This window comes from Pan troglodytes, chromosome 5 (assembly GCF_028858775.2).
Source record: "Pan troglodytes isolate AG18354 chromosome 5, NHGRI_mPanTro3-v2.0_pri, whole genome shotgun sequence".
Classification (NCBI taxonomy): domain Eukaryota; kingdom Metazoa; phylum Chordata; class Mammalia; order Primates; family Hominidae; genus Pan; species Pan troglodytes.
Genome location: NC_072403.2, coordinates 30,449,525 through 30,466,703, shown reverse-complemented (window position 1 = coordinate 30,466,703; position 17,179 = coordinate 30,449,525). Strand labels below are relative to the sequence as shown.

General features: G+C 42.1%; 1 protein-coding gene across 2 annotated transcripts in view; it reads left to right on the top strand.

Moving 5' to 3' along the window:
- Positions 1 to 17,179, top strand: part of GPLD1 (glycosylphosphatidylinositol specific phospholipase D1) — a 76,768-nt gene that overhangs the window by 264 nt on the left and 59,325 nt on the right. Inside the window, exons 2-3 of one of the 2 annotated variants that reach the window (XM_063812143.1) lie at positions 5,301 to 5,383; positions 8,675 to 8,730. Coding sequence is in view for 1 of the 2 variants with exons in the window: in XM_016954990.4 (XP_016810479.3) it covers positions 5,287 to 5,383; positions 8,675 to 8,730 (153 nt within the window). In the remaining variant the exon portion in view is untranslated. Of the gene's footprint in view, positions 1 to 5,204; positions 5,384 to 8,674; positions 8,731 to 17,179 lie in introns of those variants that run through there. The other variant, XM_016954990.4, reaches the window with a different exon arrangement.

Sequence of the window (17,179 nt, the reverse complement as noted above, 5' to 3'; positions counted from 1 at the left end):
GCACCTTGCCCTAAGCGCCGCGCGGCTTCTCTCCTGGCGCGACCTTCTCCCGGGGGAGGGTTGGGTTCGGGGATGGAGAAGGCTCGCCAGTAGATGGACCTGCGGACTGCTGTCACCTTTTCACTTTTCGGGTGCTCATTTGTCACTAACTGCTCCTGAGCCCCCAACCGCTGCTAGAGATCCACTCTCTCCCCTTTGCATCCCCCAAATTCGGCATCCCCGGAATTTGTGCGCGGTCTATAGATGCGCTAGTGCCTGCCCTAAATGCCAAAGCCGTGATCACGCTTCTTCAGTTGTAGCTCCTGAGCACGTAGTATTGATTGGGAGCGATGGTTCTGTGAGGGGTCGAAGTGTGACCCCGCGTTCTGCTGCCTGCCTGCTTTTCTGGGTGTGTGTCTAGGCATTCTCCTAGGGGTGCTCCCGATAAATAACAGCGCTTTGGAAATAAACAGACTAGGATCCAAACTCAAGTCTGTTGCCGACAAGCTGTGTGACCGACAGGTTAACCTTAGTCCAGTCACTTATAAAATAGAACCATATCTACCCCATTTTGTTGTGAGATAAGGTAAAATGCTCATTACAGTTGCTACATTAAATTCAATATAGCGTTCAAAGTCATACTAGCTACCCTAGTCAAGCCACTAGTAAGATTAAAGTTGGGTCACCAACTAGTAAATGGAAGCATTTGTCAAAATTGAATCAACCGAGGTATAAGCATTGAGCATACTATCCAACCAAGGTATTTGAGCACCTTTAAACAGCATTCTTCATCCGTTAAAAAATTAGACTTGGGCTTAAGACTCTGAAAGCAGCAGGGAAGCTTAAAACCTAATGAGGATAAAAATAAAAATAGCAGGCGTATGCTGGGAATTTGTGGGTGCAAATGAAGCCCAGCCCTATGCATTGATTTTAGGTTACATATCTCCCTTTCTCAACTCCTACAGCGTTGAGAGTATCTTGCTAGCTTTCACCTTTTTCTAGGACGCTGAATTTTTTTCTAGGACATTTGCAAAATGCCGAGGCAGTAACTTTAAATTTTGACTTTGTCTTTTGCTGAGTCAGATCCATTGAGTTTTGAGCCAGTCACATATGGCAGAAGTGATAACAGTAGAGTTTAATCAATTTCACACTATTTTGCTCTGTATTTTATTGCAGGAACTGGGGAGAACCAGGGAGTCCTAATAGGGATGTGGGCCAGTAGGTATCACAGTTGGGGCTGGGGAGCTGGCGTGTTTACATCTCCTGCCTGCGGAGGGAGTTTTTGTTTTTGTTTTGTTTTGTTTTTGGTGGTGGTTTTTTTTGTTTGTTTTGTTCTTGTGAGACCGACAGACTCATTCTGTCACCCAGGGTGGAGTGCAGTGGTGCGAATTCAGCTCCCTGCAACTTCCGCCTCCCGGGTTCAAGCGATTCTCCTGCCTCAGCCTCCCGAGTAGATGGGGCTACAGGTGTGTGCCACCAAGCCCAGCTAATTTTTGTATTTTTAGTAGAGACAGATTTTCACCGTGTTGGCCAGGCTGGGCTTGAATGCCTGACCTCAAGTTATCCGCCCTCCTTGGCCTCCCAAAGTGCTGGGATTACAGGGCTCATTTCTACTGGCCTGGGGAAATCATTCAATTGAGGCCTCAATCAACTGAGGCCCAGAAAAGCCAAGTTAATTGTGGCTGCCTCTCTTGTTCAAAAATTACCCTAGTCCACTTACCTTTTTAAGGTTCTATTTCAAACGGTACCCACTCCCTTTCCCGGATGACTTATCCATTAGGCACAGTAGGTACGATACCAAGGGCCCATAAAACTGTTAGGAGCACTCACAAATGTTTAATTTATTCTAAAATCTGAAGAAAAGAACTTTTAGGTGGCATATTAATATGTTAATCTTACACCAATGCAGATGTAAAATGTGATTTCTATTTATTGTTTACTTATTGTTGTGACAGGAAGTACTTCACAAAGGCAAAAGCGCCTGGAGCTTAGAAAGTTCACAATGTGGCCCTCCCCTTTTCCCTCAGTTTTGTGCCCCTCTTCAAGCCCCCATTCAGAGTGTAAACAATTTCCTCCTGGCTCCTGTCTTACTTCCAGCCTGTCCTGATGCCCCCTAGCGCCTGGCTGGGTGTCTGTCCTTACCAGGGCCTACAAGGACAAGACCATCAGGTGAGAGGGACCTCTTCCCTCCTTTCTCCTTTGCCTGCCCTTGTGCTGGGAACCTCCACTCCCCAGTTCCCACCCTTATTCATCCTTTCCCCCATTTTCTTTTTCTTTTTTTTTTCTTTCACTTTTTTTTTTTTTTTTTTTTTTTGAGACGGAGTCTCGCTCTGTCGCCCAGGCTGGAGTGCAGTGGCGCGATCTCGGCTCACTGCAAGCTCCGCCTCCCGGGTTCACGCCATTCTCCTGCCTCAGCCTCCAGAGTAGCTGGGAGTACAGGTGCGCGCCACCATGCCTGGCTAATTTTTGTATTGTTTAGTAGAGATGGGGTTTCACCATGTTGGCCAGGCTGGTCTTGAACTCCTGACCTCAGGTGATCTGCCCACCTTGGCCTCCCAAAGTGCTGGGATTACAGGCATGAGACACCGTGCCCAGCCTCCTCTCCCCCATTTTCTAGACTGGCCCACATAAAGCTTGAGACCCTCTGGCTTTCAAACCTGTATTCTCCCTACTCACTCCTTAATGTAACTGTATGTTTACTTTTCACCTTGGGTCTATATTTCCAGAAGAGTTCTAAATGGTAGAATCATGCTGTCTTGTTTATAACAAAGCCACCTATATTAGGAAAGGGGGGTGTGGGGCAGAAAGAAAAATATTTCCATATGCTTATTATTTGTCAGATAGTAATATTGTGAGCTACGTTTTAACTTTCTTTAAAGTCATATCTTTGATGTTTTTATTGTTACCAAGGTAATACAAACTTCATAAAACTGCAAGCAATATTGTCATATAAAGACCATATTCATAACTATCACACTAAGCAAATAGTTTCCTCTTATTTTATTACATTTATACGTTTATGTCATTCTGAATCTCAAATACAAAAAAATGCATAATGAGAAATTGAGACATTTGGGATTAGTATTGTTTGGTAAGTGAACCCATTCCTTTTTTTTTTTGAGGTGGGGTCTTGCCCAGGCTGGAGTGCAGTGGTGTGATCTCAGCTCACTGCAACCTTCACATCCCAGGTACAGGCGATGTTCCTGCCTCAGCCTCCTGAGTAGCTTGGACCACAAGTGCATGCCACCATGCCCGGCTAATTTTTGTTTTTGTTTTTTTCTTGGTAGAGACGGGATTTTGCCATGTTGCACAGGCTGGTTTTGAACTCCTGGCCTCAAGCCATCTGCCCGCCTTGGCCTCCTAAAGTGCTGGGATTATAGGCGTGAGCCACCACACCTGTTCTGAACCCATTTCTTTGGTGCTTTTTGGATGGGTTTGTTGTATTATATATGGTTAGATATCTTTTCTAGGCAGTATTTTTTTCCCCTGTAACCATTGATTGACTGCTCTTGGATGTTCTGAGAGACAATATCCAAAGTCCCAATTAATAATTGTGACTCCCTCACGCACAGGCTGTAGAAGGCCCAGAGTGACAGGGAGGCAAACTCAAAGGCCTCTGGTGGCCAGAAGGGGTGTGGAAACCTGCACACATTGCATGGATGGTGGGGACTGGAGGAGCAGGACATGCTCTATCAGGGGGCAGCTGGCTCTTTGGCTGCAGCTGGTTGTCATGTCACATGGGAGCGTCAGTTCATGACGCCAGTTCTTTTGTTTTTAAGAGAGCCAGAAATCTAGATTTCTACGTGAATTTTCTCATTTAGAAAAAGTTGATAAACTTGATTTAAGTTTATAAAACATCCTGTTAGCCAAACAAAACACGTAGGCATATGGCCTCTGGACTAATCAGGAGTAGCTGGGCCTACTGCCCCTCAGGTCTGGGGGCAGCTGCGGGATTTCTTTCCTTAGGGCTGTGCATGTGGCTGTGTTAAGCTTACAGGGGAAACTGTTGGGGCGACAACTGTGTCAAATCATTCCACTTTCTTTTTTTCTTTTCTTTTTTTTTTTGAGACAGGGTCTTGCTCTGTCACCCAGGCTAGAGTGCAGTGGTGCAATCTCGGCTCACCGCAATCTCCACCTCCTGGGTTCAAGAGATCCTCCCACCTCAGCCTCCCCAGTAGCTGGGACTACAGGCACGTGCCACCACACCTGGCTAATTTTTGTATTTTTAGTAGAGATGGGGTCTTCACTATGTTGATCACGCTGGTCTCAAACTCCTGACCTCAGGTGATCCACCAGCCTCAGCCTCCCAGAGTGCTGGGATTACAGGTGTGGGCCGCCACGCCCAGCCAAATCATCCCACTTTCTATTCATCCTTTCATTTGGCAAACCTGAGAGTGAATACTATTTCCTCCCACTCTTTTAGGAGCCCATCTCTTGCTTTTAATGTAAAATATGCATAATTTGTGTTTTAAGATTACCATCAGTTTCATGAAGAGCTTAATTTTTCCCATGGATGAAGTGTAACTGGGTACCTAATAATATATCCTGAGCTTAACATTTTCCAAACCCTGTTTCTTGGCCCTAAATCTGCCCCCTTCCTTCCACCTCCCAAGTGGAATTGACATCTTTGCTTCAGCTGCAGGAATCTGACCTTGCAACAGGCTCTGGATAAGCCCTATTAGAACAGCCAGAGGTAGAGAGACCAGGAGCGGCTGCTCTTGTGTAATCCCATACAAGTGTCAGTATCTGTTGCCAAATACTGAAAAGGAAGCCAGTTCCAGCTGATCACCATAAAAGCTTTCCCAGCACTTGTGGCTTGGGAGGCGGAGGAAGCAGGACAGCCTGATAAATGTGTGGAAAGGATGCATGAGAGATCCACCCTTTTAAGGTGAGGTGGTCCAATATGTTGACTATCTGCACAGGTGAGCCTTTTTATAGAAAGCAAAAAATATCTGGAGACAACTTTGCTTGCATCTCTACACAAATTTCATGTTAAAATGAAATCCAGAAAAAACCTCGGTCAGAAGATGCAGTGCCTCTGGCCTAAGGCTTTTCCGATTTCAGTTTATCCTGCCAACCCCACCCCCTACGAGCACAGAGTTTGTTTGCTGTTCTGGTGAAGCTAAACAGTAGTTGGACAGTTGACTTCATTGGAAAACGATATTATTTTGAAATGAGGCTTGGTTTCCTCGGTCAGTGACCTGCTTAGAGAGAAGCGGTGGGTCTGCACCTGGATTTTGGAGTCCCAGTGCTGCCGCAGCTCTGAGCATTCCCACGTCACCAGAGAAGCCGGTGGGCAATGAGAGCATGTCTGCTTTCAGGTTGTGGCCTGGCCTGCTGATCATGTTGGGTTCTCTCTGCGATAGAGGTTCATCGTGTGGCCTTTCAACACACGTAGAAATAGGTAAGTACTGGTGTCTTGTTATGTTGTTGAGAGGACAATACATCTGTCAAAGACATTAAGGAAGAGACTGAAAATCCCGCTCGTGGATTGACACAGTTTCCCCTGGGCACTGAGCTGAGTGGCCTGACAGCAGGGAGGAGAAGCCCGTGATTGCAGTCATCCAGGGATAGGGATTGGCAGCATGAGTTCAGTTAAGGGGCAAATAAGAAAGAGAGCTGATGCCCCATTGGTCATGGGACCCCTGTGTGTTTCTCTGGGTGGGGAAATAGTGAGAGGCTCAGTGAACGAGAGGTTGCAACGCGGCAGCAGAACTGACAGAATGGGAGAGGAACAAGATGGGTGGAATATGGCAGGAGTGAGAAATGTACTTTTGTTGTTTTTACATGTCCAAGGACAGGCATTTCCAAGTATATGTAAAGAGCCACATGTGGCCATGGGAGTGGGTCCCTGAGTCAAATTGCTGTAAAAGTGCTTGGCTTCAGGAAGGTCAAGAAAGTAAGGGAGTTTAGTTATCCACATGCACGGTGCCAGGAAGATGGCAGGAGTTGGAGAGGAGAGGGGGACAGCAAGCCAGTGCCATCGACCTTAGGGGCAAGGGCAGAGTCATCCTGGATATAGGGAGATGGCACCACAAAGAGTTATTTAAAATTTTTATTTTTCTAGCTTTATTGATGTATAATTGACAAAAATTGTATAAATTTAAGATATACAACATGATGTGTTGATATATGTATGCCTTGTGAAATGATTAGCACAATCAAGCTAATTAACACATCTGCCCCCCCACATAGCTACCATGTTTTTTGCATATGGGCTGAGAACACTTAAGATCTTTCTTAGCAAAAGGATTTGGTTCTTGTATGAAGTGTATTTGTAACATGTTTTAACGCATGGAAAACGTGAGTCAATTTGTAATAGAATTAGCTGTGATAACATTCTACAGCAATTTTCAGATTAATTTCAGATATACCTGATGTTCTGAGTTTTCTTTTTTTTTTTTTTTGAGACGGAGTCTCGCTCTATCTGCCAGGCTGGAGTGCAGTGGCGCAATCTCGGCTCACTGCAAGCTCCGCCTCCTGGGTTCACACCATTCTCCTGCCTCAACCTCCCGAGTAGCTGGGACTACAGGTGCCCGCCACCACGCCTGGCTAATTTTTTTGTATTTTTTTTTTTAGTAGAGATGGGGTTTCACCATGTTAGCCAGGATGATCTCGATCTCCTGACCTTGTGATCCGCCTGCCTCGGCCTCCCAAAGTGCTGGGATTACAGGCGTGAGCCATCGCGCCTGGCCTGAGTTTTCTTTAATTTAGATAAAAATTATAACAGAATTTTATAGTTGTACCACCTCCAGAAGTTTCAAAGAATAATAAGATAGGCAAAAAATGAAAATTTATCAGTGCAAAATAGACATATATACTGAGCTACGATGGGCAAGAACCTGTTATCACAGAATTTGACTATCTGAAAGGACACTAGACGTCACCGAGTCCAGTTCTCTTCTTTTACAGATGAAGAAACTGATACTAGACAGTTTTACAGCTAAGTTTTCAGTGACCTGGCCTAGAATTACATGTCCTGACAGCTGGTCCGGCATTCTTTCCATTAAAAATGTACTGCTAGAAGGGAGTCAGGAAACAATGGAAAAGAGAATCAGACTTAGGTTCTAGTTCCAGCCATCCAGTAAAGTAGATGTGTGATTCTGAGCAATTCACTTTTTACCTACCTCTCAATTCTATAAAATGAGGGGGTTGAACTTCTTAAAGAATTCTAAAGTGTCTTGCGGTTCTATGTTCTGTGAAGTTGAAATTGCCAAAACTACAGAGTAAGCTGATGAGGAACAAATATAAATGGAAATACTCAATTTTTAAATCCTTAGTGTTTAAAAATTTACAAGACAGATTGCATCTGAAATTTTAATAAAACCGGATAATTGCTTGCCCTTCTTCATTAAGTACCAAACAAAGGTCCTAATGGACATTTAAAGAATAATATTTATGTGAACATAATTGAAGGCATCTCCTGAAATAGAATCTGCACGGATTCTGAGAATTTTTTTACATAGAAGAAGACCAAAACTCCATCATTTATTTACTAATAAATTAGATGATTTTATAAATATTTTGGTTCACTTTTTCATTTCTTATAAAGGGCCTGAGTGGAAGGTCAGCATTATGTGAGTGAGTTAATTAGAAATGGCTTCATTCAGCGTAAATCACTGGAATCCTGTACACAGGTTATTTGTATTTGTGGGTTGTGACTTTTATGATATTAATGCTTATAATATAGTAGTGGCAATAGTTTTTTGTTATATGAATTTTAAAAATTGGAGGTGATTCACAACAGAAATAAGGTATCACCTTTGAATGTCACTTCCCAGGGAATGTTAGTCCTCTTATTGATTCTTGGGAGATTCAGGCTGTGGGTGGGTGTGGGGTGGAGTTGGTAGCTTTCTGAGATGATTTTGTCCTTCTGGTCCAATGATGAAAAACTTTTGAGGATCATTGGTTCAGTCCATAGGTTAGGTGTTATATTGTATTTTGTACTTAGGTTTGTCTGCCTCAGTACTGAAGCAAAATATGATGATGACAGTTTCTTTTTTTTTTTGAGACAGAGCCTCGCTCTGTTGCCCAGGCTGGAGTGCAGTGGTGTGGTCTCGGCTCACTACAACCTCTGCCTCCTGGGTTCAAGTGATTCCCCTGCCTCAGCCTCCCAAGTAGCTGGGATTACAGGCATGCGCCACCATGCCTGGCTAATTTTTTGTATTTTTAGTAGAGACGGGGTTTCTCCATGTTGATCAGGCTGGTCTTGAATTCCTGACCTCAGGTGATCCGCCCTCCTCGGCCTCCCAAAGTTCTGGGATTACAGGTGTGAGCCACCATGCCTGGTCTGGCAGTTTCTTTTTCTTGAGCTCCTACCAAGTGTCAGCCACTGTGCTTGTCACTTAGCATTTATTATTTCAACCAACCTATACGGTGGGTATTTTTTAAACTCTTTTCCATAGGAGGGAACTGAGGTCTAGAGAGGTTGAATAGCACTAAAGCTCATAGAGTTATTTAATAGTTAAGCAGAAACTTTAAATCACCATCTAAACTTGCTTTGTGCTATAACAATAGAAATACTGCACAAACCTATACCTAATGAAAATTGCCAGTGAGTGCAAACTCATTTCATTTCCTGCGTCCTTGACAATTATAACCACAAATTGTGTATTTTTCTTTTAAAATCATCTCGCCTAAGTTATGTTTTCAGTAATAGTTGAACTTAATTGATTTATGTATTTATTTCTCTCAGGACACAGAGCTCTGGAGTTTCTTCAGCTTCACCATGGGCGTGTTAACTACAGAGAGGTAGAAATCTTGATTTTTCTTTTCTTCTTTATGCATTAGTTTTCTTTTATAGGTGCCAAACAAAGATCCTAACAGATATTTAAACAGTAATTTTAAGACTCATTTTGGCTGGGCATGGTGGCTCACGCCTGTAATCCCAGTGCTTTGGGAGGCTGAGGCAGGTGGATCACCTGAGGTCAGGAGTTCGAGACCAGCCTGACTAACATGGAGAAACCCCATCTCCACTAAAAATCCAAAATTAGCCGGGCATGGTGGTGCATGCCTGTAATCCCAGTTATTCGGGAGGCTGAGGCAGGAGAATGGCTTGAACCCAGGAGGTAGAGGTTGTGGTGAGCTGAGATTGCACCACTGCACTTAAGCCTGGGCAACAAGAGTGAAACTCCGTCTCAAAAAAAAAAAAGACTCATTATTTATTTCTTTATGTTATAATGTTGTATATTATGTTATTAATGTTATAAGACATTAATATTATGGTTAAAAGGTATATGTCTCTTCCAAGTGCTACTTGAACATTTTATATGTATCTTATATATATCACACTTAAAATTTAAAGATTTTAATGATATGAATCATAATTTGAAAAAAATACTTGAGAAATTTTTTAAACAGTACATTTTTTAAAATGTGCTAATCTTCTCTGTATCATTGCAATATTAGTATATGTGCTGCTGAGAAGAACACATCTTTTTGTTTTTATTGTAGAGATGGGGGTCTCGCTATGTTGCCCAAGCTGGTCTTGAACTCCTGGGCTCAAGCAATCCTTCCCCCTTGGCCTCCCAAAGCACTGGGATTATAGGCATGAGCCACTATGCCTGGCCCATCTTTTTTGTTTTTATTTTAAAAAGTCATACTTGAGAGAGATCATTTATTTTCCACTTCTTGTTACTGTGTGTTGAGCACAAATTGCATCACCAGGAGGAGAAGGAAGTATTTATTAAGAAATATGCACTGAGATTCTCCGGAGATTCTCCATCCAACTCCTACTATATTCTATATCCTGGTAGGACAAGCTCATGACTCACCTTTACCCATCTTCAAATGAACACATTCTGATCATATGCACTATTTGTTCTATGGCTAAATAATACTTTGTGACGAAGGTGTAATTCTTTCATACCTACATTTGATAAGTGGTTAGCATTCCCTTCTGACATCAGAATTGGATCATTTAATAACATTAAGTCTTCATAATCCATTTGGGAAGCAGGATGGTAAGATAACTGAAATTTATTGTATCCTCAAAATATTTTTAGTCGTGAGATTCAGCTTCCTCACTTGCCAACCTAACAGGCCGAATGAGGAAAAACAGCATTTGTATCTGATAGTCATCTTCATTGACCTTGACGGCAAGTAGGCAGGAAAGAGGAGTGGAAACGAGAATCTGCCTAATTCATCACATGAACAATCAATCCAGAGTGTGTGCAGAGTGATTTCTAGTAGAGGTATTCTACAAGGTATTCTAGTAGAGGTATTATTAATTTAAAACATGTTAAATGGACACAGACGCTCCCTTTCAGGATGCATTCTAATCCAAATACTAATGTCATCCTCAGAAATAGGCCAGGCGTGATGGCTCACACCTGTGATCCTAGCACTTTGGAAGGCCAAGGTGGGTGGATCACTTGAGGTCAGGAGTTTGAGAACAGCCTGGCCAACATGATGAAACCTTGTCTCCACTAAAAATACAAAAATTAGCTGGCCGTGGTGGCAGACACCTATAGTCTAGTCCTAGCTACTTGGGAGGCTGAGGCGGGGAATCGTTTGAACCCGGGAGGTAGAGGCTGAAGTGAGCTGAGATCACACCACTGCACTCCAGCCTAGGCGACAGAGCAAGGCCTCATCTCAGAAAACAAATGGTGGGCCGGGCACGGTGGCTCACTCCTGTAATCCCACTACTTTGGGAGGCCAAGGCGGGCAGATCATGAGGTCAGGAGATCAAGACCATCCTGGCTAACATGGTGAAACCCCGTCTCTACTAAAAATACAAAAAATTAGCCGGGCATGGTGGCGGACGCCTGTAATCCCAGCTACTTGGGAGGCTGAGGCGGGAGAATGGCATGAACCTGGGAGGCGGAGCTTGCAGGGAGCTTATATCGCACTGCTGCACTCCAGCCTGGGGGACAGAGTGAGACTCCATCTCAAAAATAAAACAAAAGAAAACAAAATGGTGGGGCATGCCTCTAATCCTAGCTACTTAGAAGGCTGAGGCAGGAGAATCGCTTGAACCTGGGAAGCAGAGGCTGCAGTGAGCCGAGATCACACCACTGCACTCCAGCCTGGGTGACAGAACGAGGCTCTTCATAAGTTCACATGAAAATACCACCAATTCTAATCCGACACCACAGGATTTACTCTAGCCTTCACCACGTCCATATCTTTAACTCCTTTCTCTAATGCTGAGAAACCTGGCTCCCATTATTCTCAATATCTTTATTTATGTGCTTAGTCTCCTTGTATGTAATCACTTTCTTTTCTTTTTTCTTTTGTTTGAGATGGGATATTGCTATGTTGCCTAAGATGGTCTTGAACTCCTGAGCTCAAGTAATCCTCCTGCCGTAGCCTTCTGAGTAGCTGGGATTACAGGCATGTGCCACCAATTTCTTGACCATGCTTAGCAAATCCCCTAAGCCTGACATGGCCAGAAGAATCCCCTTGGCCCAGAAACAAATGAAAAAATAAAACTAAACATATGCAACAGATATATAAAGAAGACATACTGTAAATGACATAGGAAAGGGAAATATTCCTAATTGCTCATGTATTTCATTAAAATTTTTTGAAGGAACTCCAGATTTGGAAACAGTTTTGCTTTTAGGGCTTAATTTTTATTCATTTTCTTTTCTGAGACAGGGTCTTGCTCTGTTTTTTTTTTTTTTAATTATTATACTTTAATTTCTGGGGTACATGTGCAGAATGTGCAGTTTTGTTACATAGGTATACACGTGCCATGGTGGTTTGCTGCACCCATCAACCCATTGCCTACATTAGGTATTTCTCCTAATGCTATCCCTCCCCTAGCTCCCAACCCCCTGACAGGCCCCTGTGTGTGATGTTCCCCTCCCTGTGTCCATGTGTTCTCATTGTTCAACTTCCACTTATGAGTGAGAACCTGCAGTGTTTGGTTTTCTGTTCTTGTGTTAGTTTGCTGAGAATGATGGTTTCCAGCTTCATCCATGTCCCTGCAAAGGACATGAACCCATCCTTTTTTATGGCTGCATAGTATTCAATGGTATATATGTGCCACATTTTCTTTATCCAGTCTATCATTGATGGACATTTGGGTTGGTTCCAAGTCTTTGCTATTGTGAATAGTGCCACAATAAACATAAGCGTACATATGTCTTTATAGTAGAATGATTTATAATCCTTTGGGTATATACCCAGTAAAGGGATTGCTGGGTCGAATAGTATTTCTGATTCTAGATCCTTGAGGAATCACCACCCTGTCTTCCACAATGGTTGAACTAATTTACACTCCCACCAACAGTTTAAAAGTGTTCTTATTTCTCCACATCCTCTCCAGCATCTGTTGTTTCCTGACTTTTTAATGAATCGCCATTCTAACTGGTGTGGGGTGGTATCTCATTGTGGTTTTGATTTGCATTTTTCTAATGACCAGTGATGGTGAGCTTTTTTTCGTATGTTTGTTGGCTCCATAAATGTCTTCTTTTGAGAAGGGTCTGTTTATATCCTCCACCCACTTTTTGATGGAGTTGTTTTTTTTCTCGTAAATTTGTTTAAGTTATTTGTAGATTCTGGATATTAGCCCTATGTCAGATGGATAGATTGCAAAACTTTTCTCCCATTCTGTAGGTTGCCTGTTCAATCTGATGATAGTTTCTTTTGCTGTGCAGAAGCTTTTTAGTTTAATTAGATCCCATTTGTCTATTTTGGCTTCTGTTGCCATTGCTTTTGGTGTTTTAGACATGAAGTCTTTGCCTATGCCTATGCCCTGAATGGTATTGCCTAGGTTTTCTTCTAGGATTTTTATGGTTTTAGATCTTATGTTTAAGTCTTTAATCCATCTTGAGTTAATTTTTGTATAAGGTATAAGGAAAGGGTCCAGTTTCAGTTTTCTGCATATGGCTAGCCAGTTTTCCCAGCACCATTTATTAAATAGGGAATCCTTTGCCCATTGCTTGTTTTTGTCAGGTTTGTCAAAGATCAGATGGTTGTAGATGTGTAGTGTTATTTCTGAGGCCTCTGTTCTGTTCCATTGGTCTTTATATCTGTTTTGGTACCAGTACTATGCTATTTTGGTTACTGTAGCCTTGTAGTAAGTTTGAAGTCAGGTAGCGTGACACCTCCAGCTTTGTTCTTTTTGCTTAGGATTGTCTTGGCTATGCGGGCTGTTTTTTGGTTCCATATTAATTTTAAAGTAGTTTTTCCCAATTCTGTGAAGAAAGTCAGTGGTAACTTGATAGGGTTAGCATTGAATCTATAAATTACTTTGGGCTGTATGGCCATTTTCATGATATTGATTCTTCCTATCCATGAGCATGGAATGTTTTTCCATTTATTTGTGTCCTCTGTTATTTCCTTGAGCAGTGGTTTGTAGTTCTCCTTGAAGAGGTTCTTCATATCCCTTGTAAGTTTTATTCCTAGGTATTTTATTCTCTTAGTAGCAATTGTGAATGGGAGTTCACTCATGATTTGGCTCTCTATTATTGGTGTATAGGAATGCTTGTGATTTTTGCCATTGGTTTTGTATCCTGAGACTTTGCTGGAGTTGCTTATCAGCTTAAGGAGATTTTGGACTGAGATGGTAGGGTTTTCTAAACATACAATCATGTAATCTGCAAACAGTGACAATTAGACTTGCTCTTTTCCTTTTTGAATACCCTTTCTTTCTTTCTCTTGCCTAATTGCCCAAAACTTCCAATGCTTTGCTGAATAGGAGTGGTGAGAGAGGGCATTCTTGTCTTGTGCCAGTTTTCAAAGGGAATATTTCCAGCTTTTGCCCATTCAGTATGATATTGGCTGTGGGTTTGTCATAAATAGCTCTTATTATTTTGAGATATGTTCCATCAATACCTAGTTTATTGAGAGTTTTTAGCATGAAGGGGTGTTAAATTTTGTCAAAGGCCTTTTTCTGCATCTATTGAGATAATCGTGGTTTTTTCATTGGTTCTGTTCATGTGATGGATTATGTTTATTAATTTGCATATGTTGAACCAGCCTTGCATCCCAGGTATGAAGCCAACTTAATTGGGGTAGATAAGCTTTTTGATGTGCTGCTGGATTCGGTTTGCCAGTACTTTTTTGAGGATTTTCACATTGATGTTCATCAGGATTATTGGCCTGAAATTTTGTTTGCTGTGTCTCTGCCAGGTTTTGGTATCAGGATGATGCTGACCTCATAAAATAAGTTAGGGAGGATTCCCTCTTTTTCTGTTGATTGGAATAGTTTCAGAAGGAATGGTGCCAGCTCCTCTTTGTATCTCTGGTAGAATTCGGCTGTGAATCCATCTGGTCCTGGACTTTTTTTGTTGGTAGCCTATTAATTACTGCCTCAATTTCAGAACTTGTTATTGGTCTATTCAGGGATTCGACTTCTTCCTGGTTTAGACTTGGGAGGGTGTATGTGTCCAGGAATTTATCCATTTCTTCTAGATTTTCTAGTTTATTTGTGTAGAGGTGTTTATAGTATTCTCTAATGGCAGTTTGTATTTCTGTGAGATCAGTGGTGATATCCCCTTTATTGTTTTTTATTGCACCTATTTGATTCTTCTCTCTTTTGTTGTCTATTAGTCTGGCTAGCAGTCTATCTATTTTGTTGATTTTTTTTTTTTAAAAAAAAAGCAGCTCCTGGATTCATTGATTGTTTTGAAGGGTTTTTCATGTCTCTATCTCCTTCAATTCTGCTCTGATCTTAGTTATTTCTTGTCTTCTGCTAGCTTTTGAATTTATTTGCTCTTGCTTCTCTAGTTCTTTTAATTGTGATGTTAGGGTGTCGATTTTAGATCTTTCCTGCTTTCTCTTGTGGGCACTTAGTGCTATAAATTTCCCTGTACACACTGCTTTCAATGTGTTCCAGAGATTCTGGTACGTTGTGTCTTTGTTCTCATTGGTTTTAAATAACATCTTTATTTCTGCCTTCATTTCGTTATTTACCCAGTAATTCAGGAGCAGGTTGTTCAGTTTCCATGTAGTTGTGTGGTTTTGAGTGAGTTTCTTAATCCTGAGTTCTAATTTGATTGCACTGTGGTCTGAGAGACTATTTGTTATGATTTCCGTTCTTCTACATTTGCTGTGGAGTGTTTTACTTCCAATTATGTGGTCAGTTTTAGAATAAGTTTGATGTGGTGCTGAGAAGAATGTATATTCTGTTGATTTGGGATGGAGAGTTCTGTAGATGTCTATTAGGTCCACTTGGTCCAGAGCTGAATTGAAGTCCTGAATACCCTTGTTAATTTTCTGTCTCGTTGATGTGTCTGATATTGACAGTGAGGTGTTAAAATCTCCCACTATTATTGTGTGGGAGTCTACATCTCTTTGTAGGTCTCTAAGAACTTGCTTTATGAATCTGGGTGCTTCTGTATTGGGTGCATATATATTTAGGATCATTAGCTCCCGTTGTTGCATTGATTCTTTTACCATTGTATAATGCCCTTCTTTGTCTCTTTTGATCTTTGTTGGTTTAAAGTCTGTTTTATCAGAAACCAGGATTGCAACTCCCCCTTTTTTTGCTTTTTACTTGCTTGGTAAATATTCCTCCATCCCTTTATTTTGAGCCTATGCGTGTCTTTGCATGTGAGATGTGTCTCCTGAATACAGCGCAATGATGGGTCTTGATTCTTTATCCAGTTTGCCAGTCTGTGTCTTTTAATTGGGGCATTTAGACCATTTACATTTAAGGTTAATATTGTTATGTGTGAATTTGATCCTGTCATTATGATGCTAGCTGGTTATTTTGCCCATTAGTTGATGCAGTTTCTTCATAGTGTCGATGGTCTTTACAATTTGGTATGTTTTTGCAGTGGCTGGTACTGGTTCTTCCTTTCTATGTTTAGTGCTTCCTTAAGGAGCTCTTGTAAGGTAGGCCTGGTGGTGACAAAATCTCTCAGCATTTGCTTGTCTGTAAAGGATTTTATTTCCCCTTCGCTTATGAAGCTTAGTTTGGCTGGATATGAAATTCTGGGTTGAAAATTCTTTTCCTTTAGAATGTTGAATATTGGCCTCCACTCTCTTCTGGATTGTAGGGTTTCTGCCGAGAGATCCGCTGTTAGTCTGATGGGTTTCCCTTTGTGGGTAACCCGACCTTTCTCTCTGGCTGCCCTTAACATTTCTTCCTTCATTTCAACCTTGATGAATCTGATGATTATGTGTCTTGGGGTTGCTCTTCTCGAGGAGTATCTTTGCAGTGTTCTCTGTATTTCCTGAATTTGAATGTTGGCCTGCCTTGCTAGGTTGGGGAAGTTCTCCTGGATAATATCCTGAAGAGTGTTTTCCAGCTTGGTTCCATTCTCCCCGTCACTTTCAGGTACACCAATCAAACATAGATTTGGTCTTTTCACATACTTCTGTATTTCTTGGAGACTTTGCTTGTTCCTTTTCATTCTTTTTTCTCTAATCTTGTCTTCCTGCTGTATTTCATTAAGTTGGTCTTCAATCTCTGATATCCTTTCTTCTGCTTGATGGATTTGGCTATTGATACTTGTGTATGCTTCACGAAGTTCTCGTGCTGTGTTTTTCATCTCCATCAGGTCATTTATGTTCTTCTCTAAACTGCTTATTCTAGTTAGCAATTCCTCTAACCTTTTTTCAAGGTTCTTAGCTTCCTTGCATTGGGTTAGAACATGCTCCTTTAGCTCTGAGGAGTTCGTTATTACCTACTTTCTGAAGCCTACTTCTGTCTGTTCGTCAAACTCATTCTCCGTCCAGTTTTCTTCCCTTGCTGGCGAGCAGTTGTGTTCCTTTGGAGAAGAGGCGTTCTGGTTTTTGGAATTTTCAGGCTTTTTGCGCTGGTTTCTCCCCATCTTTGTGGATTTATCTACCTTTGGTCTTTGAAGTTGGTGACCTTGGATGGTGTCTCTCTCTAACAGTCAGGCCCCTCTGCTGCAGATCTGCTGGAGGTCCACTGCAGACCCTGTTTGCCTTGGTATCACCAGTGGAGGCTGCAAAACAGCAAAGATTGCTGCCTCTTCTTTCCTCTGGAAGCTTCGTCCTAGAGGGGCACCTGCCAGATGTCATCCAGAGCTGTCCTGTATGAGGTGTCTGTTGGCCCCTACTGGGAGGTGTATTCCAGTCAGGATATACAGGGGTCAGGGTCCCACTAGAGGAGGCAGTCTGACCCTTAGCAGAGCTTGAACGCTGTGCTGGGAGGTCCATTGCTCCCTTCAGAGCAGTCAGGTAGGGACGTTTAAGTCTACTGAGGCTGTGCCCACAGCCACCCCTTCCCCCAGGTGCTCTGTCCCCAGGGATATGGGGGTTTTATCTATAAGTCCCT